We start from the raw sequence: 26,885 nt of genomic DNA on the forward strand, positions 1-26,885 counted from the left end.
CAGCAGTTTTCCACTGCTGCATCTTTAAAAAGAAAAAAAGAAAAAAATAATCTTTCTTTGGGAAAGACTGTACAGTAATTAAAGAACACACATCCTTACTTTGGGATTTTTTCCAAATCAAAAAGAAGACTTTACTGGAATTGAAATAAAAGTAAGCTGAGCAAAGCAACTATTTTGTACAGTTTATGACTCTTACACAAATGTGTGTGACAGCAATGTATTTACATTCGTGCTTCAAGCTTTTGCCACTGCATCTGTGTTTGCCTTGATTGGAGTGCCTCTTCAGACCTCTGCATATCCCACAGGTCCTTTTAGATGTAAACAGTTTAATTCACTGGTATTTTAATACATTTATTGTATAGGGAGTAAGGAAACTGCTTGTCAGGAAACCAGATTCAAATTGGGTTAACCTAATATATCACAAGTTTAATTTTGCTAATCGGATTAATTTTCTATTTGCCATTAATATCCTTCTTCTCCAGTTACATAGTTACAGGAAGAAAAAAAAAAAAACACCATACTTTTTATCGAATTTGTTGTTTTTAAACAAGAGCCTGCATGCTGCTTTCAGGCTATCACGTTTAGTATAGCTTTACATAAGTATTTCCTTATATTTGCAATCTTTTCCATAATTTGAGGGTTTGGGTGAGCAAGAGAGTCTCTTTATTCATTTGGTATGAACCAGAGAGGTCTTTGCCTCAGCACATCGCCAATAAACCGATGAAACAAACTTCTTTCTGGTGATTAGCTTCTCTCCCCGGCCTGTAGGTGGGTGTGTTTAACAGAAGGAAGGAGTAGGAATGCGCCTGTCAGCCTGCCTTTGCAGCTAATTAGCTCAGCATACAGCAAAGATAAGCAGTCCGGGGAGGTGGACCCTGCGGAGGGTCGTGGGGTTTGAGGCAATGCCTGATTGGGAGACGTGGGGAGATTCCTCAGGAATCCAGAGTTGGTACAGGACTTGCCTGACTCAGGCATGAGGGCAGCTTGTGGCTGCTTTCCGGAAAAGCAGAGCAGAGATGGACAGAACCTTGGAGTCTCTGCAACTTGTAATTGCCCAAGTTCTGCCTCCTCGAGACCCTGCCCTGGTTTTTAAAGACTGTAAGTACCAAAGATAATGATTTTATTTCCCTGATAGTGAGTGTAGTTAATTCAAATGTCTGTTGTACCCAACAAATTAAGAGAGAGAAGTAATTAACATGCTTGTACATGTATTCGTGTGCATACCACAAACTATCATTATTTTATCTTGCCTATTTGAAGGCAGTGTTGCTGCTTATTTTTTAAGTTTGCATTTCAGAAAACTGATTCACAACTTTTACCTAGGATATTTAATTACATTCTAATAACATGGTAAAAACTTTACTGCTTGACAATTTTGGAAAACTTTATGCCAACTCTCTTTCTGTGGTTAGTTTGTCCTATAAATTACCTTTCTTGACTGTAGTACTGCAAAATATCAAATATTGCAATCTTAAAACATACGATGTTTTCCTGCAAGTATATGGAATGTGATTTCCCTCCCCTCCCCCCATATCAGACTTGACTATGGATGCACTTTTTAAACCTGGCCAAAACACTTATTTATTCTCTCTTTCTCTCTCATTTTACAAACTATCCCTTGTGAAATGTTCTGAAGTACCTTTCAGTAGATGGCACATAATAAACTGGCCTGATGCATCCCTTGAAACAGAGTTCAATGCAACTCACATCACGGAAATAAGAGTATTTAAATTTGAATTTATGATTTGAGTGGGGCTATGCATGGAACAAAGTGCTATTTAATTAGTAATTTCTTAGAAAATACATCCACAGATTTCATACAATGGAAAAAACCCTCTTCAACAGATCAAATGAAACAATAGTTAAATTCCATTGTTCTCAGTTTTCTTCACAGGTGAATGAGATCTCTTGATGTCATGCCCCCAAATCCGGTCCTACATAAACAATTTGATTGTAAAATTAGCATTTTGCTGGGTGTCATTTCAGTCTGAATCACCTAGTCAATCATTTAACATGCAAACAATGCTGGAACAATGTTAGATTTTTAGAAGGGAGTTTTATTTATTTATTTATTTAACATTCACTTCTAATTGTAATCTCCCGTGTGACCTGAGGCACACTGCAGAGACATTTATTTAATCTCCATTCTTTTGTCAACAGCTCTGTTAGAGTTAATAAAATCAGTCTCATACAGTCAACTGTTGCCTTCTAAACTTGCTGTAAAAGGAATAAAGACTTAAAGACATGGCTAGTGATGGACCTAGGGGAAAAACCCATGTACATCTGCATTAAACAACTCCACTTGCCAGATTCTTATGCTCATAGCCACACTGAAAAGTCAGAGGCTGACCCAGTAGTTCCCTGGGACTAAGTTGGATTTACTCTTGTAGAAGGATGCTACTCTTGTGTGAATGTAGCATAAGGATCTGTCCCAGAGCTTAGGAGTCTGACATCTGTTTCTCAGGCCACCCTGCAGGAGGTTTGTATGCTGCTGGGTAGGTTTGTATTACTGTTGCAGTCTTGGGACCTCGTGGAGCAGTCTGTGAATGTACACACATCACAGCAACAAAGAATTTGATCGGGGTGCAGTGTGGGGGGTGGGCTCGAGGAGAGGGGCATTCCCTTTCATAAGTTTCCACTGGTAACCAGTTCCTGCAGGTCTACTGACAAGGCTTTTATTGAAAGTGTATGTACAAGCTGCTTGGACAATGCATTTGTGACCACCCACAGATCTAAGGGAGGGAGAGATGATTAAATAGAAACAAAAGTGCGAGTGGATTCGAGTAGTTTTTTTTTTTTTTTTTTTCTACTTTAGATTTTCTGAGGTATGAAAAGAATTTTGAAGGCATTCTAATATAAATTTAACCTATACAGGCTTGAAGTTGCTGTGAGTGTGTGCCACTAATTCTGACTGGTGACAGACATTCATAGTGCTTTGTCTGTAAGTCAGATGAGAATTTACATGCATTCTTTTTATCTTCAGCAAAAAGTCATCTTTAGATCTAGATGGTGTCCATCTCTGACTTTTAATCAGATTTAAATACAGCAAGCAAGTATTAGACTAGAAAGAACATAGTGTCTCATGTTTCCCCATGGGACCACATCCACATCTCTTACAAACGCATTACTTTCAGACCTTATTGGAAAGAACAAAGTAAGAATGAAGTCCATTCAGGATCTACTTTGTTGCAGCAGCATCTACCCTTTTCACAATGTGGTGTGACTCAGTATGTCAACAGGACTGAGTTTTGCTAGGGCAAGATGTCAGAGCAAGTCTGCTCATCACTGCTCAGCACCACATACACTTTTTGTTCCCATTCCAACCTAGAGGTCTTGGCTTGCACTGTCCCAACACTTTGTTCTGTTGGGAATGTCTCACAGAGGGCTTTCTTCAACAGCAGCAGGGAGAGACAAGATGTTCAAAAGTCCCTGCCCTCCTGGGTGCAGCTTGCAGGAGCAAATACAGTGAGTGGTGCTGTGCCTGCTGCAGCAGTGCTCCTTCTGGGCTAGCATCTGCCCAGCAGAGGCAGAGATGATGGGATTTGGGAAAGATGCAAGATCATGGCTGGGTGCCCTGGCAACAAGACAGCAGGGATAATTTGTTTCTCACAAGTTCCTCCCTGCCATGAGAATGCTTTATCCTTATAGTGGTAGACAATCTTTGGCAGAGAGCAGGGGTCTGAGCAAGGCCCCGTGGTGCAGGCCTGTCACCAGCCCACCGATGGGGGACGGGGAACAGTGGGCTGCAGAGGGGCTGGCAGCTCCAGCAAGAATGGGACAGGCAAAGACATGGAGGAGGAAGGCAAGAAGAAGGAGCCCAGTGCTCAACTCATGCTACTGCAAGAGTTGTGTTTGCTTTTTGGTGTGTGTGTTTCCCTGAACTGTGCGCTGTATGTAGCTTCCATCCCAGATAACATGATAAAAAGATAATGCTTTCTACCATGCAGACCTAATTAACCCCAGCACTGGTCTAATCCATATGCTGACCTTATTACGACTTCGTTTTCATATCAAAAAATATTATGGTATCAGGTAGGAGTTATGATAAAGCTTGGAAAAAAGCTAAGTACTTCCAGAAAGTCTTTTTAAGCCCTGACTTGAATTCATGGTTCCTAGCTGGATTGCTACTTGGTTGGTTTGTGAACATTTAGCAAAGTGATTTTACATCAGCTGAACAGCACTGTGTCTCCATTTCTTTTTACTGGTAGCAACAAATCGCACATTTTCCTTTGCACATTTTGCCAGCAAAGATTTCAGGTCAGCAATAGATGGACAGGTTAGACTGTAGAGTTTTTAATAAGAAAGTATGTTAACTTATGGGGATCTGCCCATAATTTTTGGTAGAATCAGCCCAGCTCACTTTTCTTCATTTAACATTGAAATAGATTTGTCAGTGGGTACCATACTAGCTCTCTGATACAAGCTTTTAAATTGAAGTACACTATAGCCAGAGTAAGTCAGTTGCCTTGGAGAAATATTACAAGATTAAAAGTTTTATCAAACAAACAGTCTTTTCCTTTCTAGATTAATGTTATTATTACTGTACTATTCCTGTGCGAATCAGTTATACTTCTGATTATCACAGGAGATTGACCAATTTATAATTCTTTATTGCTATATTCAGATGCTGAAATTATACCAAAGTTCTTATCATTTTCCCATGTAATGCTACATAAGAATGTAGACCAATCCAAGCTGTTCGGCAATGATTAACAGTTGTCTTCAGACTATCAGCTTAAAAACACCTGACTTTAGTATGTCTACTCATTCTGTTCCAAGTGATAACCTGCTTACTCAATTCATAACGCTGCAGGGATTGACTTTTTGCCTCAGTCCAACGGTGGTGTCAGTGAAACCCTCCCAGTCTCTACCCTTCCTTTCCCTAGCTGCATCTAAATCTGCTGTGACTACAAACATACCAATGGTTCACAAAGCCTACACCATTCTCTGAGCTGCTTGCCTCCAACATCTTCTTTCTTCCTTTACTTGGTAACATGTTCAGAATGGCTCTTGAGGAGGCCATCCAGTTCATTTATTTAATTTTATTTTGTTCTTTTTCCAAATCCTTGAAGTCTAGGAACTGTCAGTCAGTGCTGGATTTAAGGTAGTCATTGCCAATTAAAGATGTTGCTTCTCACAAGTGGAATCTCACCCCACAATCAGATCTTCTTTTCCTGAAACAACATCTTGCTACTTTTTGTGCTTTTTAAGGGTTTTAGACAGAATCACCTAGTAGTCCACTGCTAGATCAGCTCACTCATATAGCATCCAAATCCATCATGGAGAAGGAAAAATGCCCCTGAAGTCCTCTCAGCATATTGTTGGTGTCCCAGTACATGATACTTGATAATGTTTTTATATATATTTAACAATATACCTAATTTCATTAGGTTTAGTAAGGATATGGGGCTTTTTATTTTTGTACATATACATGGAGAACAGAATAGTATGGACCAGAATATCCTAACAAAATCACTGCTTACATGCTAATACATAACATAATATATATGATAAATGCATAGTAAGATCATGGGAAAATTAATTGATATTGCCTACTCACATTTGTACCTTTTTTTTCCTAATGCTATTATTTATATGTTTAAAAATATGCAAAATAAATCAAAAGAGAAGCAATAAAACCTTCCCTCAAAACAGCTGGATCCCACTCCAGTTGCTGCCTTTTTTTTTTTTTTTTCTAGAGATTTAAACAGTATCTCTTTGCTAGCCTGAGCCCAATTTAACAGCTTCCCTAAGATGTATGCATTAAGTTACAAGCCTTAATAGGCTGCAGCTGGGGAAGGGTGCACTTGTAACTTATGAAATTTGTTTAAACGATATAGTTTTACTGATTATGTGCCATGGCTTGATTTAAGACATGTAAGGGAACTTTACTAGCCTCTCACTGAAGAATCTTCTTTAATAGATTTCATATTACATATTTCTTTCATTCAAAAAGCTTGTATTTTTCTTCTGCATTCACGTATTAAATTAAATCCACGAAGGCAGTTAAAAGGACTTTTAGAAACAGCTGTTTTAAGTTTTAAAATGACAAAGTAGGTGGTTATCTTGTGTGTGTGTACTTTATACTCCACTCTCTCGGCAGTGAGACGTTGTCAAGTATATGACTCCATTCCACTTCAGTGGCAGAGTCACTTGGCTCCCACTCCGATTTGCCCTTCCAGTCTTGGCCAAAACACCCCCCTCCCAGTTGGCCAGCCTCCTGTTTATGGCATTGTTTGTTTGCCTTGGTTGAGGTGAATGCCTAGCCAGTATTTTTAGCAGTAATTCACAGAAACCTGGAGCTATTTTTTTTCTGGCATCAATGCAGTGCAAACTTACTGACATAATCCAAGTTGGAGAGTTCTGTTTCCCACTTAGAATGATATTTAATTTGACTCACAGACTTCCTTGAGCAGAGGCAAGACAGTTGCTACTGAAAGGTGAGAAATTGTCTGGAAAACAATGTTGTGTTATAATAAATGTGTTATCATTTAATCCTCTTTCAAACACAGTTCACATCAAACTGTATTTCTGAACTCTCAAAAGAGCTCAGGGTTTATTTAGGGTAAATGCAGCTGTATAACCCACATATTTGTTGTTCCACAGAACTCGCAGCCTGTCCTAAATTCAAATATATATATATATAAATAAATAAATAATAAAAAGTCCTTAGAGTCTAGGAAAACTTCAAGAACTCTACCAGGATTTGCACTTGGGGACAGCTTCATTTGATACAATGCTCAGCCCCTGGGCAAGAGGCTTTTCCAGCTGAGTAAAAAGCAAAGTAGAGAAGAAAAATCATCTTCTCACCTCGTAACTAGGCATTACAGCCAGCATCAAATAGACTGTTGTGGAACCATTAATATTCACAGATGGGAGAGTACTAAAGGAGGGTATATGGAATTCTTGCTCTTGAACTTGGTGATGCACGTACTACTATGAAACTCTAACTGAGAAAGATCTGAGGTATAAAGTGGATAAAATATTGTCTGAATGGGGTCTTGGCATTGCCTACAACAAAATCAATACTGTTAACTAATTCAGCAACTGACAGTGTACAAAATAAATTGTTTTAAAGCATGGATGATTTAATCCTGAAGAAAATTGTTTGTCATTGCATACAAATACTATAAGCATTATCTTAAAAACTCAACCACATCATAGGCATCTTTCAAAATACGAAAGTCAATTACAATGAGAATGTCCTTTCAAAATGAGACATAAATTACAGTATTTTGCTGCATTAAACCATGAATCTTGTTGTTTCATTTATGTACTTCTGAAAATTCTCATTGTTTTCCATACTGCATTTTTAGACTTAAGCCAGTTGGATGCCAAATACTGATATACAGCATAGAGACTGAACAACATTCTGCCCGGAATGTTTAGAAATGAAGGCAAACAATGCATGTGATTGCAGGAAAAATGAATATTGAGAGATCTTAATACAACATTAGTAATCATCATATTAGTAATCATTAGTTACTATCTTAGAATAGTAACTTAGTATATTTGATTGTGCATCTGATCATATGTATACATTTTTCACATCTTCCTAAACTACTACAAATCCATGTGATACATAATGAAGGAAAAAAAAAATAATAGTGGCTGTAGTGGCTGTTAGGCATAAATAAAATCTTTTTTTTTTTTTTTTTTAGTAGAGAACTGTTTTCACACACACCGAATTTTTACAAGTTTAGCTGAAATTGTTTTAATTATATATTTGAAATTGATATGCTGTTTTAATTTAATGATGATAAACATACTGATTCAAGCTAAACAGTTGAGTAAAATAAAATTAATTAAATCAAAACATAAAGAATTCTTGGGGAAAAAAAAGTTTGAGGCTTTGATATCATGGCTGCATTCTGTAGTTTAACCTGATGCATCTTCATGTTCATCACTGTTTTGAGGTGCTAGTTTTGGCTAGGATTGAAAAAATCACAGCAAAAACTGCAGTGATAATTTGATGCTGCCACTACATATATACCACCAAGTATTTCCTGCTACCATCCTCACAGCTAAGCCAGGTTTTATGTTTATCCAATTCAGTACAAACCCAGGCACTTTTAATTACTTAGAGATATCCAGCTGCACTGTGGGATAGGCACATAGCTTTCATTTGACAGAAATTCTAAACAGAATAAAAATGATGCTGCTCAGCTACTGTTTCTGTGTTAGTCATACACGTATTAGTTTAATCTGTAGCAGCTACTCACTGCTTACTAGTCCTCTGGTAAAATATTGCTTTATCTGTAAAATTTGAGACAGCTTAAAGCATGTTTCAGGATTTCAGGAAAAGAAGGGAAATATATTTCTGTTGGTGTATTGCAGTGAAAGTAGATACCTCTCTATAGGTCTAAAAAGTCTTTTGAATATTAGTTTTCAGAGTGGAAACTTTCAGCCAAGTGAGAGATGCAGGCTGTCTAAATGCTGAATTACCATCGAAAGGACTCATGAACAAGAATGGAAATTAAAACAGAAATTTTACACTCTGAACTCTTAATTTCTGTAAAACTAACAACAGAAGAGAAGCAAGGATCATACACACAGCAATTTAGGTCACTTATTGCTATCATTGGTACTAAACAGTTTAAATACCTGTTTCTTTTATAGACCACTATACCAGTATAATTTCCTCTTGGTAAGCAAAAGCACGCATGATATTTATGGGTAGTTTCCCCTCCATCAATGAGGGGCATAGGATACTAAAATCTAGGGACTTGGACTGGACAAAAAATGATCATGCTTGGGATTTCCCTGTGCAGCTTTGCCAATTGCATTGTACGTCTTCTTAGAAGACTCAGCAGTTTATTACCTACAGAATAATCGATCTCATCATGATGTGGGAGAAATCAAGCTTTATTAAAATTTATTTATTTATTGTTTTACCAAAAGTTGTATCATACAGGCTGAATGATGAGACCAGAAAGAGTACTGTGGGTTACCTACACCACCAAATTCATTATTCCTGTGGACTTTGCATTATTGTTTTTAAGGACTGCACTCTTGGACAACAGTTGTTTCAAAAACCAAAGCACTTTATGGAAACATCCTAAATCAGTGATATTCTTAAAGCTGATACTTTCTGTTGCTATCTATTTCAATACCAGTAAAGGACTGAATGTCACCAATACCATTCTCACACTGAAGCAACAGCTCCTACTGAATTGTCATGTTTAAACTTGGAAATTTTACATTCATGAATTTTATGTTCAAATATCAGTTTTCACTTAATGGGTTTAAAATTAGATTGTTACCCAATGTGTGCATGCTCTGTGGAGCAGAAGGTCTCATAAAAAAAGAAAAAAAAAGAAGAAAAAAAAAACACTCAGATGTTTACATCAGTGAGGTATTCAGCCAGAGACCAGTTTCTGAAGGTGGATTACCATTTGGAGTCCGTACTGGTAGCAGTTTCCCTGGCTAGTAGACCAGTTTTTCTCCCACATTCATCATCATTTAGAAAAGCAGAAGTCAGTTTCTGTGGTTAAGAGTTCCTCAATATTTCAGTTTTTTCTCACAGCTGCACTGAGACAGTGGTTATCCCAACGTGTTTCCTGTTACAAATACAAAATTTATTCAGATAGCTTTCTTCTTTACGGTGAAGCAATATTCCAATGCCATGAGAGTTCTGCAGCTTTAAATGCCCCAAATGCCAGAACTGGTAGGAGCCAACACTGCTGCTGCATCCGTGACACCATCCAGTGGCAGACAGCAGTGTGCTCCAAACACCCTGCCTCGCCTCCCCAGAGCTCAGACCACGCCACCCGCACTTCCTCATGGCTTGAGCACAGCGAAAAGGGAACTGGTGATGACCACACTCTGTGTGTCTGCCCTTGTCATGGCTAAATGCCAAAAAAAGCTGTTGTCTGTGAGAGCAGTGCAGCTGCCAGAAGTCAGGAAACAGGCGGTGACAATATTGGAGCTCACATTGCTCACCCTGCAGCAAACAGAGCAATGCCCTGTCCATAGATTGCATGTGAGCTACCACCAGGGTGACACTGTCTCAAAATGGATCACTTCTACATTATTCCACTACTAACAAGGTCAGACGAGATGAAGAAAGAGGAAAATTATACATGTATGAGGAAAATTATCTCTGCCACTGATTCCTGTATGCACTAATACTTGATACTGAACCAGTATCAGTACTCTGAAGGACCCATACTGCTGCCTAGGGCTTCCATACTTCCACTGGAAGATCCAAATTAAGAAACATACTTCTTACCTTCTGAATTTAAATTTTCAAGTGAGAAATGATGAACATCATACACAGCTGTTTTTTTTTTTGTTTGTTTGTTCATTTGTTTGTTTTTGCATAGTGTTGTGGTTTAACCTATCAGGCAGCTAAGCACCACGCAGCCATTTGCTTACCCTCCTCCCTCCCTCTGTGGGATGGGGGAGAGAATCAGGAAAAAGAAAAGAAAAAAAAAAAAAAAAAAAAAGGAAAGAAAGCCTGTAGGTTGAGATAAAGACAGTTTATTTGGAGAGAGGAAAAAAAAAAAAAAGAAGAAGAAAAAAAAGGAAAATAATAATAATGATGATAAGAGTATTAATACCACTAATGTGTACAAAACAAGTGATGCACAATGCAATTGCTCACCACCTGCTGAACGATGCCCAGAAAGAAAGAAAATTATCTCTAAGCTACACATGGCTCTGTAAAAGGAGTCTAGATAAACTATACTAAAATTCTTTTCGAGTCCAAGCCGAAAAGTGTTGAGAAAACCCCAACACAGAACGTAAAACTTTGGAGTACTGGCTCAATAGTCATGATGTCAATTGGATTTCTGGTTTTCACATTTCTATTTTCACATTAGCCTGCAACTATTATCATCATAATATACAACACCTTTTTTTCCAGCTACTTCATAACGTTTTGCATTAAAAGTCAGCTGCTTTCCTTGCATGACCATGTGTTTTTGTTTTTGTTTTTGTTTTTTTTTTTTTTTTTGAGAATGGAAAAGAGGAATCTGAGTATAACATTTTCTCATGTTTGAAAGTGAGCAGCTTAATGGCTGCTGTGATATCAAAGTTCCAACACATTGACTTAATAGTACAATATTGCTGACCTGCAATTTATGTACTACAGTAGCCTGCAATCCCAGAAAGTCCAAAATTGCCACAAAATCATATTTTTCACACCAGCAGAGATAATCACAGACATTTTATTATCAATAATAAATGTATCAAGCTCATATGTCTGCATTTCTTGTGTAACACAGAAAACACTAAGATCAAGGACATGTATGCATCCTACATTCAGCATTTTTATGTCTTTGACAGTGAATGTCGTAGCAATATTGCAGGAGTTCTGGGAAAGCAAACAGAAGCAGAAGGCCATATTCCCAAGCGAAGGCATCATTGCGTATGAATCACTGAGTTCCCTGGGCCCACCATTTGTGAGCTATGTTACCTTGCCGGGAGGAAGTTGCTTTGGTAACTTTCAGGTAAGTGTCAGCTTCCAATCTTTGCCAGGGGAATTTTATCTATTTATTTATATATTTATTCAGGAAAATTCTTTTGCCATGGAAGATACAGGACAACTACTTCTGTAACAATGAATACTACACTTGACTTTTCCAATCTCATTCTGTCCCAGCCCTCACCGACTTGAGAGACAAGGTACCTGAAGGAAAACAACACAGAGTTCTAGGAATGATTTTACCAGTCTTGTCTCTGGTTTCCAGTCATATCTACAATGAAGTGAAACATTATGAGTAACTCAAGCATTTCTGTCAGTTGAATCTAAGACCAAGGTGTTTGTAGTTTCTTTCTTTCAGAAAACAATAATCTATTTTATGGTGGAGAAATAGCTTAGTATTTTATTTTATTTTATTTTATTTTATTTTATTTTATTTTATTTTATTTTATTTTATTTTATTTTATTTTATTTTATTTTATTTTATTTTATTTTATTTTAATTTTATTTTAATTTTATTTTATTATGTTTTCCTTCAAAACAAGGGTCTGATTTGCCATCCGTAAAGTAGAATGACACTGAATTTCTTGCTGGTTCTGTGCTTCGTTTCTTTTAAACCAAATATACTGTGAGGAATTTTGAGGAGGTTTGACCACTGGAAAGGACAACTTGAAACAAGGTTGTCACCCACTGTTGTTCATTCCACCTTGCTGCAGAGCTGCTTAAGCTGGCAGTTGCTTGTGCTACCAGCTGCTGGTAGCTGCTGTCCTTGCACAGCTTACAGGGGGCTACTCACCAATTACATGTAAGTCTAACCTTCAGAAGCTCCATCTCGTGTTAAATTTCTTTGTTTTTGTAATAAGTTATGAACAATTCTTAGCTTTTTCAACAAGCAATGCTCTCCATGGGCTGCAGCCTCCTCCAGGCCACATCCACCTGCTCCACCGGGGGCTCCTCCACCCACAGGGGGGCAGCAGCGTGGAGATCTGCTCCATGGGGGACCCATGGGCTGCAGGGGGACAGCCTGCTCCACCAGGGGCCTCTCCCTGCACAGCCCGCAGGGGAACTGCTGCTGCCTGCCTGCAGCACCTCCTGCCCTCCTGCGGCGCTCACCTGGGGGGCTGCAGGGCTGCTTCTCTCACGCTTTCACAATCCTCTCTCCCAGCTGCTGTTGCACAGCAGTATTTTCCCCCCTTCCTTAAATCTGCTCCCCCGAAGCCCACCCAGCAGCACTCCCTGCCTCGGCTCTGGCCAGCAGCAGCTCCTTTTTGGAGCCATCTGGAGCTGGCTCTGCTCTGATGCTGACAAGATGGGGCTGCATTCATTTCCAAACTGCCTGTCAGAAAGGCCTTCACCTTTGCATTACATTGAGGCAGCGGTGATCTCAGCCTTATCGTATTGCTCTGCGTAATGTAGCTCCCAAAAGAGATCCCAAGGTCCAGAACAGACATGGAAATAACTGGGGGGTTGTAAGGAAAACAATTGTATTCCATCTACATGCTTGGGTGTTATTAACAGAGCTTTGTATACTGAGCTGGTGCTTGGTAGGAGAAAAAACATAAATCTTCCCTGGGAAACTTGGACCCCCTCAGCTACATACTGCTATGAGGAAACTCAGATGTAAGAACACACTTAAATAACACATCAGCAGAGCTGTTGTGCTCCTGACCACCAAAGGCACCTTTTTCCAACACCGTCGTACTGGAAGTTGATGCAGCTGGTTCCATCCGTAACGTGGGACTGTACAGTGCTGTAAAAGAAATATTTTCTCACAGCTTTGGAGAAAGTGAAGCAGAGAAAACCACGCATAACCACTGGTACCTGGACCCCAAACTGCCACAGACTGACAGTGATGCCCACTGGATATCTCCTGCTGCCTTCTGACTGCTCCAGCAGAAGTCCTGTTTGAATTAGCCAGCAGGTCCCTCTGAGTGGCTTTGCTGAAACTCCTGCCGTAGGAAGTATCCTACGGGAGCCAAGTTGCTAAACTGATGTGTGGTTTTCCCTTAACCCCCTCAGCCCTGACTTTGCAGCTCCTGACGACACTGCCAACGTGTGCAGTGTCACCGTGTGCCAACTAGGTGCCAGCTGCCATGGTTTATAGATTGTAAAATGAGTGATTTGGGACTCGTGAGCACTGAGAACAGGTTAGCAATTGCTTAAGAGCTTTACTTGTGTCGCTCTGGGGCAGGGAGATGGGTGAAACATCTTAGGCTTGAAAGTGATTCCCTGCAGAGGGACGTGCTCAGATCTGCACAACAGATCTGTCGTTCTGGTCACCTTATTAGATCCCTGCTTGAGAGGTTGCTTGCAAGAATCGATTCCTCTTCACCTTGATGTGTCAAGCTAAAGAGAAATCTGTGCTGCAGCACTGTCTGATCAGACGAGTGCCTCGGTTCAGGATTGTTCTTTGACAGCTGCAGAAACACCAGGACGATCAGCGCCTTCAGAACAGATTGATTTGATCTTGAGGCTGTCATAAAACAGGTCCCTGAAGTTTGAAGACTCTTCCAATAGTTTGGGCCAGCAAGGAGCAGCTGTAGCTGGCGGCTGCGGTAACTCGGGGCTCAGAGTCTCAGAGCGCGTGCTGAAAGGTGACCCCCAGCTGGCTGCTGGAGGAAGCTGAGGCAGCGTTCAGCTCTAACCTTTGCCTTCTTGGCTGGCATCTTTGCACTCCTGCTGTCAGTGGGTGTTGAGTGTCCTTCCTCCCAGCCTCAGAACGTGCCCTCAGATGTAGGCAGCGTTTAGCAGCTAGAATTCACTCCAATATAAAGAGTACAAATCATGCGTTTTCTGCTTTTGCTTTGGAACTCTTAGCTTGAGGTTTTCCTGCAGGCCATGAGGTTTCTTGCAGCAGCAGGGATGAGTTCTGTTAGCAAGAGGCTGTTCTGTGCTTCGACTGTGGGAAGACAAATGGTTACCTGTGCACCGTGAAATAGAACTTGACACCTAGCACACCGCACTTGCAGCCTGTGGGGTGCTTTAACAAGCAGGTAAATCAGCAGAGGCTGTTTTGCAGCCGGGGTGATGCTGGGTGATTAAAAAGCAGGGGCAGAACAAGGAGTTTCTAGTGTTTGTTCTTGCTTGTCATCCGACTCTCCACTTCCACTGTTCGTTAGAAAAAAAAAACAAAAAACAAACAACAAAAAACAAGGGGTAAGCATCTTAATATCTTTATTGTAAATGGAAGGCACAAAACAGACCAGCAACAGAGACTGTCCAAGAGAAATACTTGGTGCTTTATAAACAAACAAGGAAGTACCCTTAGGTAGGTGTGATAATCCTCCTCTAACGCGTTTTTGGAGTGCAAAAACAGATTTGTTCCTTTCTTGCTCTTCTCTCCAGGACAAAGGCAGAATAGCCAACTGCAAAGTTAGACCAGGGAGGTCAGTTTGTTCCATACTGAGAAAGACAAGCCTGTAAAACAAACTAGACAGATTTTCTTTGTGTTATTTGTCTTCCTTCAGCAAAGGCAAAGCTTATGCCACTTCTTGGTGTGTATTTCCAGAATTTGGGAAAAAGGCTTTGCTCTCTTTGAGAGACTGATAACTTGATTTGATTAACTGAAGAAAGCTGGAAAACTGTTCGTTCCTCATTATTTTTCACTTGTTACTTTCTTTAGGGTTACTTTTAAAAAGAAGATTTCACTGATCACAAGCCAGTAGAAGACTTTCAGCCCAAGCAAGGGTGAAGACAGCTCTCTCCAAGAGCAGAGGAAGTCCCTGTGGAGAGAAGCCGAGCTTGTTAGCAGAACTCGTCGGCATGTCTAAACAAGGAGACGATTGCTACTTCTATTTCTATTCTACCTGTACCAAGGTATGGCCGGCTTTCCTTTGCTTTGCTTTTTTTCCCCATTTTTTTCAGGAAGGAGTAGATTAGGAGGAGGAGGCACGCTGGTCTTTGGTTAACTTGAGAACCAGATAGATTCTGAATTCAGTTGTAGCAACATTAGGCAGCAGCATGGCCATTTTTGAGGCTGTACTCTATTTTCCTTGTTGGTTTCCTTTTGGTTCCAGGGAGACAAATGTGCCTACCGCCACTGCGAAGCTGCTCTGGGCAATGAGACGGTCTGCAAGCTGTGGCAGGAGGGTCGTTGTTTCAGGAACGTCTGCCGATTCAGACACATGGAAATTGACGTGAGTGCCTAACGATGTGTTCTCAAAATCAATCAACAAAAGCATTTTTCAGTGCCGTAGGTGTACTGATTGTGCTTTTGCAGGATAGATTCGTTTGCTTCCAAATCATACTGGTTTCTGTTACCAAGAGAGGGGGTGGGAGGAAGCAGAGGGAAATAAAATCAATGCCTTAGGTGTGTCTTAGCAAGATATATATATATATATATTTATTAGATGCTGACAGTTTTCTCAACAGATGCAGAATAGCTGTTAAATAGACTGCTAAAACCTGCTGGAGCAGGGGGGTAATAAACAGGCTGTTCTATCGTCATGGGAGCAGGCTTGATAACGAACTCTCAGGTCTCTTCTGACCCACAGTCCTTCCGATAACGCTGTTCTAGCTGCCTGGGGTAGGAAGTGGGGAAAGTTAAAGGTGCAGAAGAACTAAGTCTCCAAGAAGTAGTTCTAGACAGGGTTAACCTAGGCAATTTCAGATGTTCTTTTCCCCTCTGAATAATGCTAGTATAATCCTAGGTGTATTAGTTTAACCCACCCTCAACTGATGCCTGAGAGTGCCTGTCTTCTCAAACTGAATGATGACAAATCTAAATGTGCATAGTGGTTGCAGCTTATGCAAACTTTGTGAATATGCCCAGAAATACTCCACTGAACTGAGAAACTGACCTTTGGAATGATGTTTCAGCACTGTGTTGTGACAGCTGTCATGATCTGGAGCTGCGCATCTCTTTGCAAGCCTCAGGTGCATGTTATCACGAGCTTTTCTTTCTTTCTGTCTTCAGAAAAAGTGCAGTGAGATTCCTTGCTACTGGGAGAAGCAGCCGGGAGGCTGTCAGAAAGCCAACTGTGCTTTTCATCATGCAAAGGGACGTTACATCGATGGACAATTCTTACCACCAAGCAAGAGTGAGTTTAGGTCCTTTTTCTTTAAGCGCTGAAGAATTAATTTGGAGTATTACTTAGTGGGTGCCAATCCTGTAGGGGGCATCAGGTAACTGTTCATTTGTGAGTGCAGGAAAAGGTCTGCAGTCATAGGTGTACTGCACCGAGTGTACTGCTGGTGTTTGTTTTCTGCTTTCGTGCTCAGCTTCTCTTGGCTTTGTGTGATGTTTGCCTTGCAGTTTGCTTCCTGTTGTTTCATCTTTTGCTGGGTGGTAGGGAGATGTGTTGTTGTTCGAAGGGAAGTCATTGTTCCCGGTGTAAACAGTGATGGGGTGGGCAAAAGGAGATGCTGAATTCGTTGTCTGTGCGGGTTATCTACCTTTCCTACCATCTCTTTGCATTGTGGTCAAAGTTTTAAACTGCCATATTACCGATGATCCTCCTCTTCCTCTAGCTACACTGCCAAGTCCGCCTGAGTCCGCGGACGATGATTTGAAAGTGGCTCAGATGTCACTGCAGCAAAACAAATTTTCTGTCCAGTCAAATCCCTCTCCACAGCTAAGGGGGTGATGAAAGTGGAAAACTCTGAAAATGTCCCAAGCCCTACACACCCTCCAGTTGTAATCAATGCTGCAGATGATGATGAAGATGATGATGGTGAGCATGTTATGGTTCTTGGAAGGAATTTGTGCTGTAAATGAATGTGTAGATCTTTGGTTCTTGAAGGAATTTGTGCTGTAAATGAATGTGTTAAATCTTTGGTTCTTGAAGGAATTCATGCTGTAAATGAATGTGTTAAATCTTTGGTTCTTGAAGGAATCTGTGCTGTAAATGAATGTAGAAATCACAGATGACCTGAGGTCTGACTAGCGATAGGGCAGGCAGTGTGGCCAGGTCACTGGTGGCTTTGTCCGGCAGTCAGTGGACAGAACCTGAAACGTTGGAGGAAAGCTTAGAACCACTCCTGGCTTTAGCTGGTCTGTTGTGTAAAGTTCTGTGTGAAACTAGGAAGGAAATTTCTTTTTTCTGTCTGAAGAGCAATGTGTTGTGTAGTAGTTAAAGCTGCAGAGAGAATCTAGAGTCCTAGATGTTTTGTCCTGGTGTATTCTACTTAGGAGTTTATCAGGTCAGTGTAGCTCTTTAAAAACAAAACAAAACAAAAGAGCAACAAAGTTTTTTATATGAACCATGGGCTGAAGTGTCACTGCATGAGCTACGTAATCATGAACAATCTGGTCTATGCATAACTGAATAGATTTTTCCCCTTCAGACCAGCTTTCTGAGGAAGGAGAAGAAACTAGAACTCCCGTCCAGCAACCAGCTGCGGAAGGCAAAAATGGATTACGGGTGATTTCCACTCGCAAAGGCAGTTCTACTACTACTAAACAAGGTATTCCAGCACCTTAGTAGGATAAATCAGAAGAACTTGACAGTGAAGTCAAAAGCAGTGTGGTGTAAAAACACAACAAAATGTAGGGGTGCTGAATGGACTCGGTTATTTCCATGATCTCATTTCTGCCATTCATACCATCACGTGCCCATTGGGTCAGAAAGGTGAACTCCTTTTCTTTACTTTTGGAGAACAAACGAGGGCCACAGCACGGAGTTTAAATGGCTGCACGTGCAGCCTTGCAACCACTGTTGATAAGCCATATCTAACGATAGAGGGATCTAATATCGTGTAAATGGATTAAAATTAAAACTACATTTTTAAGCCTGAAGGATGATAGGGGGGGCAAAATGCCCTTGGTTCTCTGGCTCTTTCACTTGTGAGGAGTGTTGACAGGCTTTATTCTAAATACTTCAGAAAGTTCCTGAGCGCTAAGAAGCCTGAGGACCTGTGGTCCCTCAGTTAGTGCCTCTAAGCCAGTCTCATGAACTGTTTCCTGTTTTCAGAGGGCAATCTGAATTTTGGAATAAAAACACTTGAGGAAATCAAATCTCAGAAGATGAAGGAAAAAAATAAGAGACACGGTGGTGAGTTAATATGCCCTACTTTCTGATCCTGTTCACGGCAGGTGATGGTGCGTGGGAGCTGCTTGAGGGACAGACTTCCATTTTTAGCTGGGGGCATCAAGCAACCTGATTCTCAGCCAGCTGGTATTCTAAATGGGAGTTCAAAGGGCAACCAGAGGCAAATTAGTCACCTCTCTTATTTACATGCTCTTCTTGCTGTATTTTGGACAGTAACAAATAATTTAAAGTTTTTTGTTTTTTTGTGATAGTTTTTTATGTTGGGTAAACTTCCTTATGTTTTGGTTGCTCTGAACAGAAGGTTCTTCAAGATCTTCTCTTCGTCCCGTTGATTCTATGATTTTTCCTGCTCCAGAAAAGGAAAACGTTCGGACAGTGGTGAGAACTGTGACACTGTCTTCCAAGAAAGGTAGTAAGGAATGCTTTTGTTTTGATTTCATTACTCCCAAACTGGAGGGTTAAGCAATAATTAAAACAATTCACCCATGTTAGCCTTCTGGTGCTGCCTTCTGTTCAAAACGTGCTTTTATGCTTCAAGTCCCTGGTTGTACTGGCAAGATTTGGTGCTCAGGTTAAGTGCAGTGGCAGGAGAAAAAAAAAAGTGTCAGTATGCAAATAGGGGGGTAACTGAAAAACAGAAGAGTAACGAGAAGAAAGAGCTGTAGAAGACAGTGCTATATAAGACGCAATTTCTGAAGCATTAAAGAGGCTGACAGTGGCAGGTGTGGACACAGTCTGACAGGAGTTTGTGTATACATTGTTTAGAGCTGTGCAAATGCCTTTGAAAGGGAAAAAAGTGTGGAAGTACTTTTACTCGTAGACATTCACCTTCGAAAGGACTATTTGTCAGCATTTGTACCTAATAATATTCTGCTTGCTTATGCAGCTTTGTTCTGCACAAAGTATAGCTGTCAAGCAGACTCAGATTCACTCTCTACTATCTCAGCTGGAATTTGAAGCAAGCACTGAGACTATTAATATTTTTTTTCTATGTTAATTATAGTTAAAATATGAGTTTATGTGGTTTAGCTGTCAAAACAGTGTCTGACATGGTGGAGATGGGCTAACAGGATAATATTTCTGTTGGCTACTGGTTTCTGTGAAATAGAAAAAAAAATCCCTTTTGTTTTAGGAGAGGAACCTGTGGTTCGACTAGATCTTGCTGCTAGACAAGGAAAACGGAAAGCCTCCGCGGGTAAGAACTTTTTATGAGCTGTTACGTAGGTGCTGCCTTCTATATATGACTGCATTAAAGAGTATTTTTGATGTATGAAAGGCAAATACGTTGCAGTGGAGATCTGTGTTGACTGCAGAAATGGCCAAAAAAAAAAATCATTTATCAGCTGAAAGGCAATTCTATGAAAATATGCTTGAAAAATAGAAGCTTATTGTTGACTGTTCTCAAAGCTTCCTGCAAAGAAAAGTTCTTACAATATTCCTTGTTTTCTCTGAAGACGATGTAAGCACCCTTCCAGTGAAGCGCCGCCTTGCTGAAAGGCTGGGGAAGAAGGTAGAGGCTCTGGGAAATGCTGACAAAGCACCCAAGAGAGATCCAGGTACTGAACAGGCATCTGGATTGGATTCCTGGGTTTTGTATTTAGTCTTTCTGTTTGTCCTTTTCCAGTGATGTTTCTTTTTGCATGTTGGCTGAGGTGGTAATCACTGGGATTCAAAGTTCCCTTTCCTGTCTTGTTTTGCAATGTGAACCTGAAGTTGACATTATGCAGCCTCCCTAATTCGTTCTGTTTCTGTTTTGCAGTTCAAGTTGCCAAGTCTCTGAAGGACAGGCTGGGATTACCTCCTAAACAGACCAGTACTGAGAGAGGTAACAGCTAGATATTAAATATGCTTTCTCCTCCTTCCTTTCCATGAACTTGGACTGCTTTCATCCATCCCTAAAAACTAATTGAAACGAAAACAAAGAACTGATGCCTCTTTCTTGAGTGCTGAAGCTCTTCTGACAGCCACTATCAGAAATCTGGCTCTAGGTGTGTGTTTCTTTTCTACTTGTGCCTTGTCAAGGTTTTTAGCTGCTTCTGTGAACCGTTCCGTACAATTAGAATAGAACCACTGCCAGGAGCAGGAATTTGAAATGCAGTCTGAAAAAGTACTAAAGTAAAGCAGCATTTCTGTGTAGCAGTTCTCTCTGGATAGGGCTGGTCTTCAAAATACAAGTGGCTCAGAGGAGGAGGAGAATGTTGTTCTAAGGATATTGTTCTAAGATGCATTATTGGGAACACTCAAGATTAGTTTTCCTTAGTGCTCTGACAAATGTTGGAGACTGAAACTATTGCTGGACTCTCTTTAAATGTTGGTGCTTCTCCTCATTTCTTGATGATGACAGGGAAGGCTGCTAAGCCGATGGGAGAGATCCATGTGAAAACACTGGAGGAAATCCGTCGTGAGAAAGCTCTTCAGAGACGCGAAACTCAAGCCAAAGCCGAGGCTGAAGGGCATGGTAAAACTGAAGATTCCAGCGCAGGGGCAAGACCTGCTCGTGCAGCTCCCTCAGCACAACCCGGACCTGCCCCAGCAGAGCAGAAATCTTTATGGAGCACAAAACTAACAGGTGCTCCATAAACAGATGCTTTAATGCCTGCCCCAGTGAGGTGCTTTCCATCTTGAGCAAGTTCAGTTTGCTCAGGATCTGCTTCATGGATAATTGCTGAATGGATTGCACATTGTAGCCTTTCTCTCTCTCTCTCATGGGGCACAAGGAAATAAATGCACAAAGGAAACAAGTACCCAGCTTTCTTTATTTCTGCCGTTGACCAAACTTTTTTTGGTCTTCTTTTTCAGGTGCTTTAAAAAAAGAAAAGAAGGCAGTGGAATTGAACCAGCCTTATCCTAAACTTTCCTCTGTACCTGATGTACAGGTGAGTCCTCTGTGAAGACACACATACATTCGTACAATTTCTGATCATTCTGACAAGTTTGGTTACTCACCGTGTGCCACCCTCTTGAGTGTGTTCTTACCCTTCAGCACCTGGTAGGAGCTGCAGTGCAGTCTAAATCCTATCGCCAGCAGCATTTCCAGACAACTCTGTACTCCTCAAACTTGGAATCAGTCTGTTTATACCACAGCAACAAAGAAACCCTGTTAGCACCAGCTGAAATCTACACAGTTAACGTGGAGGGAATTCTTTTTGTTCTTACTGACTTGATCTGTCAGACATGAAGGATTTAATGCAGAAGGCCAGAGTTCTGTGTTGAAGGAAATCAATCTGTCTGTGGGTACTGTCTAGGGGAACTTGTATGACTTTCTGCTGCTTAAAAAGAATGTGATAAATAGATGTACAGCAGAACACCCTAGCTGTTTAAAGAAGCTTGCCATAGTGGATATTGCAGATATGTGAGACTGTGTCCATAGTAAAGCATGGCTCTTGTTACAGGCAGAATTTTAGGGAAAAAAAGACACAACAGTAACCTGAACGATATTAATATGCTGTTCCACATCAAGACCATTTTGGAGGGATTGCTGATCAGATTTTCTTAACGAAATCTCCACGCACGGATTTTTTTTTTTTTGTCCTATTCATGCACTACTTTTCTTTCCTTCTAGCCCACTCAGCAGAGTGGAACTTGTAAATGTCCAGAGAAGAGCTTTGAAGAGAGACGGTGGGAGAAGTGGCAACAGCAAGAACAACAAGAGAAGCTTGGGAAGGAGGAAGCTGCTGTCAAATCTACTGCTGGCTTCTTTCATACTGAACCAGCAGGGAAAGTGGCAGCTCAATTTCAGGGCCGGGAAGATAAAAGTAAGTGTTGAAGGTTAAGAGTTACTTAGGTTGTCTTCTGAAATACAGACAGAAGATGACAATTCTCATGCTGTAACTCTGGCTGGGTGCATTTTGCCACGCAATGCTACGAAGCGAAGTGTGGACTTTCTTTTTCTTAGTTTGTTTCTTTTCCTGCCAGCCAGATGTTAGGTAAGGAACGGGAGACTAGAAAATGACACTACAAATTTGGACTTTGTAGAACAACTTAACTGTGGGACATCACTGCAAGGGAGAGGAAGCTGGTACAACAGTTGCATACGCTCTTGTCCTACTCTAACTGCTGCTTTTCCCTTTCCTAGAGGGAGCAGGACTTGAAATATAAAAGCTGTCTATATTTGTGAACCTAGCTTGCACTTAGGATTGCTATGTGTCTGAGGTTTCCCTTGTCCTGGATTCTTATTTACTGTAGCTATTCGGTTTCTTGGTTCCTTTGTATGGATTATTGGTAGACAGAGTTTACTATGTGGAAAACATTCCTGAGAATCCAGGCAATGGTGGTGCAATTCTGCTGGCCAAATGCATTTAACTGTGTAGAAGGACTGTGGAAATGATGAAGAGAACCTGGATTTTTCCTGAGGCAGAGCAAGACTGTATCAGTTCTCTCTTCCTTTTACTCTAGCCAACTTGATGACATCTGCGAAGCCTTCGGGTGGGAAAGTCACTTTCCCCAAGAAGAAGGCACTGAAACGTAAGGCACCTGGGAGTTATCCCTCTGCCATAGCAGCTGTGGAACTCCGGACTGCCTTGGATGCTGACATGATGGGACCTCCAGCCAAAAAAGCAGCCATGGTAAGGCCAGGAGCTAACGCAGAGATGGATCCCTTGTTAAATTCCTACCCTCCTCTAGGAGAAAAGGTGGAAAAGGCAAACGTTCTGCAGGCCTTCTGTTTCCTTGGAAATCCAGTAGCTGTCTACAGGATGCTTGTAGAACCCTTCTGTATTTATGAGCTGAATGGCACTCTTTAACCGGTACTCTGGTGCTGTGATTTCTCTGGTGGGGGGGATTTTGTCCATGAATGCCACGTTCTTAAAAGACACAAGATCATGAGTAACCTCCAGGTGAATGTGAACTTTCTTCAGGAGCACCTTGGTTTTGTATTTTGGCCACGGCTCCGCAATGCCAGAGGAGAAGCAGTGTGGAGGAAAAAGCTATTAAGGAATCTTTTACCCATGTGTCATAAATACTGTTTTGCTGCTTTCTAGGGTGTTTCAGACGTGCCGGAGCACGCCCCAGCCATCAGACTTGAAGAAAATCCCCCAAACAGGTGACAACCCCAACTTGTTCTTTCTCTTAATCAATGTATATCCCCAGGGAAACATAAGTTCTGTCACATGTGGGAAAAAAGGAGGGTTCTGAGATAATTAAAGCCAAAATCCATCAAAGGAATAAGTCACCTGAAACCACTTTCTAGCAGGAAATCTAGCAGGATTGCTTAATTAGGCTTTCTTTAGATGCTGCAAGTCAGCACAGCTTTCCAGTGACTTCTTGGGTTGTCTGAATACCTGAACGAGGAGGAGGTGAAGTTCTACTTCCTCGTGAGGTGATAGATGAGGAGTAGTGTCCTCTGCCTTTTGGTCCTCAAGAATGCCACCTCAACTCCAGGTGCCCTGGCTTCACAGATAAAGCCCCAGACTGAAAAATGTAGCTGGTAACACATCGGGCTCTAAATGTAGCCCTGGGTTGATTGATAACAATCCCTGTGTAAGACTGAAGCGTAGGAGGGCTTGCCTACAGTTTTAAGAGCCGGTTTGCAGAAAAGGGATTTCCCGTTAAGAAATGGCATATCCTGATTGTTCTTTCTTGCTCTCCCAAGACCTGAAGTGCGTCTTGGAAGCCCGGCAAGATTTGAGGAGCAGATGGAGATCGATCTGGAGACCTCAACCTCAGCTTCTTCCCAGCTAGAAGAGGCACGCACACGCCGGCTGAGTTCCACGGGGAACGCGCCCTTATCTGCAGATGAAGATTTTGAGAAGCTACTTTGGGAAATCTCAGGAGGCAGACTGGAAGCCGAAATCGACTTAGACCCAGGGAAGGATGAGGATGACCTCCTCCTTGAACTCTCTGAGATGATTGACAGTTGAACCGCGTAGTCCTATGGTATATTTAAAAAAAAAAAAAAAATTAAAACTGTCTTCTTGTTGGTGTACTGGGTCTGGCTGGAATGTTAACTTTCCCGGCAGCAGCCCATACACTGCCGTACTCTGTACTTGTAGCTGGAACAACAGATTTATCACACCAGTGTTGTGTCTATTGCTGAGCTGCGGTGGCACAGTATTGGGCCTTTCTCTAACCCTCCTAGGGGATGGGCAAAAAGTGAGGAGAGAAACATCACTAGGGCAGCTCACCTAAACCAATCAAAGGGATATTCCATACCATGTGATATCACACTCAGCAATAAAAGGTGGAAACGGGAAGAAGAGGGGAAGGGTGGGCTCTCGTTGAGAAGACGTCGGTCCTCCTCTTGAACACCGGCTGCATGCGTTGAGGCCTTGCTTCAAGGACGTGGTCAATCAGCGCTCATTTTTGGGATGTAGAGAGTAATTTCTTTCCTCTGCACTTCCATATAGCCTTCATTTATTTTGTTTGTTTGTTTTCCTCCCTTCTTTTTATTTTCCCTTTTCCCCTCCCTTTTCCCCTTTCCCTTTTTATTTCCCCTTAGTTAAATTGTTTAGTTCATGGTAGTCTTTATTTAATTATTATAATTATTTCCCTTTAATTAAATTATCCTTATCTCAACCCGTGAGTTGTTCTTTGCTTTACTTCTCCCCCTCCTCATCTAAAGGAGGGGGAGTGAGAGAGCGGTTGTGGGGTTTAGCTGCCCAGCACGGTAAAATCACCACAGTTGGATACCCCGAGGTGATCCTTTTTCTAACTGAGGCTTTGCAATGAGACTTAAAGCACAGTCCGAAGTGGTAGAAATTGGCAGGATCTGCACTCAGTTGTCCTAAATTTCCCTGCTGGTCAGAGTTAAGGTCTTGTGCATCCGTTCTGTAACTATAGGTGGCTACCTTCGATATCGAGAGGACAAAGCACTTCTTTTGGCACAGAAAGATCTCCATTGGCACGCCACGGTGGCTGCAAATCGATCTTCTGATGGAGCGATGCTCTGAAGGCTTAAAGGTAAAGCTTCTTCCTTCCTCCCCCCTTGGCACAACTCGATGTTGGGCACATTGTGAAGCTTCGGTGTTCTGATTTCTCGGACAGTTGATACCCAAATCCTGGAGTTACTATGTCAACTCTTGACTTTTACTCGTGTATGCCATTGTTTTGACTATACCTGTGTCAGATGATGAAGCTGTAGGGGTGGGAGGGAGCAGAATCGTTATTCCAGTGTGTTGTGGACCAAACTTGCTGCCAGGAGTGGGGGTGGGGGTCAGCCCACCCAGCCTTACTTTCAATTATCAGGGATGATCAACTGGTGAAGAGCAGCAGCTCTGCCATGTGGCTCCGCTACCCCCACTCCCTTCTCTTGTGCTGTACCAAAGTTCCCCCAGGCTTTGGTTGGTGCTTTTTGTTGGTGTGAGGAATCCGGGGCGAGCAGTCGGGACTCTGCCGCAGTCACGGGGTCGATGAAGGGTTGTTTAAGTGCCTCTTGGTTTTAAAAGTTGCTCCCCTGAGCCACTGGCTCTGCTGCCTGCTACAGCAAATGTTCGGGTGCCATCAGCATCGCGCTTGGGCGTGGGCACTGACCCCGAGGAGGACAGAGCTGAGATTCGGGTGTATTGTGTACCCTGCCACCAGCCATCGATTTTTATTTTTTTTTTCCCCTAGCAGATCAATTTTGAATTATTTTCTGAACTTTTCGCGGCACGGTAGGCTCTTCCCTCTATGATTTGTGAAGCTGTGGGGGCCCTCAGGTGTTTGCTGCTGGCAGAGGAAAAGCGCTTGTCGAATTTGTTGTAAATACTTAATGTTGGGACAAAACCACGCGTCTCTGTGCGTGTGTGTGTGTGCTGTGATGCCCCGGCCCCACCAGGGAAAACCTCCACCAACAAAACTGCTGCTGGAGCTCAAGCAGGCCTTCATCGTGCCGAAGGACTTCACAGGGACTTCTGCCGGCTCCGGGAAAAAAAAACAAAAATCAGGACAAGGAGAGCTCAGAGGCTGCGCCCACCTGCCCTCGCTTTCCCCTCACCCCAAGCCCTGTTCTACCATGATTCAAAGATCGAAGCTGAAATTCCTTGAAGTGGTATAGTCTTTATTGCAGCGCTGGATGATGCACAGGGGATCTCTCCACCTATCGTGCATACCCAAGGTGGAAAGCAGTCTTGAATTTATACAATCTCTCAATATTCTACAAGCGCCTATACATATTCCTTACCTATCCCCCCCTTCCCTCGCTTCTCATGCTAATTAGCCTTTTGGCACCTTGCACCTGCGTAGAGCCTCCCAAGAATTGTGGGCAGGGGTCTTTGGGACGTGGGCAGGGGTCTTTGGGAGGAAGACCCCAAGTCTTCCTCACAGTGTACTTTTCACCTTTGGTCAGGAATCTGCTGAGTTGGCATGTTTCTTAATTGCAAGCGCTGGTTGTTGCTAATTCTTCCAGTTGTTGTATCTTTATAATGAATTCCAATGTCCAGTTTTGAGATTTATAGTCCTTCCATTTGTTTCTCTGTCCGTCTGCCGCTTCCTTATCATGAGTTCCAGTGTCTTGTTTCGAGATATACAGTCCTTGTCTGGGGATTGTCCTTGCC

The 26,885-nt window shown here is 41.8% G+C and overlaps 1 protein-coding gene and 1 pseudogene across 2 annotated transcripts; both read left to right on the forward strand.

Moving 5' to 3' along the window:
* The first annotated feature begins 771 nt into the window (after positions 1-771).
* On the forward strand, positions 772-20,250 carry LOC140003428 (zinc finger CCCH domain-containing protein 11A-like; annotated as a pseudogene).
* On the forward strand, positions 19,993-26,543 carry LOC140003418 (zinc finger CCCH domain-containing protein 11A-like). 2 transcript variants are annotated; one of them, XM_072043384.1, is made up of 7 exons: positions 19,993-20,239; positions 20,759-20,983; positions 21,214-21,290; positions 21,977-22,169; positions 22,810-22,979; positions 23,394-23,455; positions 24,005-26,543. In XM_072043384.1, exons 2-7 carry the CDS (start codon positions 20,776-20,778, stop codon positions 24,270-24,272), a joined length of 978 nt encoding a protein of 325 aa, XP_071899485.1. In that variant the 5' UTR covers positions 19,993-20,239; positions 20,759-20,775; the 3' UTR covers positions 24,273-26,543. The 2 variants fall into 2 exon arrangements, with proteins under 2 accessions (XP_071899485.1, XP_071899484.1); XM_072043383.1 differs by lacking the exon at positions 19,993-20,239 and having other exon boundaries at positions 20,297-20,983.
* The last annotated feature ends 342 nt before the right edge of the window (positions 26,544-26,885 follow it).

This window comes from Anas platyrhynchos, chromosome 11 (assembly GCF_047663525.1).
Source record: "Anas platyrhynchos isolate ZD024472 breed Pekin duck chromosome 11, IASCAAS_PekinDuck_T2T, whole genome shotgun sequence".
Lineage (NCBI taxonomy): Eukaryota > Metazoa > Chordata > Aves > Anseriformes > Anatidae > Anas > Anas platyrhynchos.

Excerpts from the sequence above, each read along its gene's own strand:
- LOC140003418 (XM_072043383.1), top strand. The coding sequence starts at position 20,686 with ATGTTGGAGACTGAAACTATTGCTGGACTCTCTTTAAATGTTGGTGCT. Across the intron at positions 20,984-21,213 it reads ATGGAGCACAAAACTAACAG|GTGCTTTAAAAAAAGAAAAG; the intron begins GTGCTCCATAAA and ends CTTCTTTTTCAG. Across the intron at positions 21,291-21,976 it reads CCTCTGTACCTGATGTACAG|CCCACTCAGCAGAGTGGAAC; the intron begins GTGAGTCCTCTG and ends CTTTCCTTCTAG.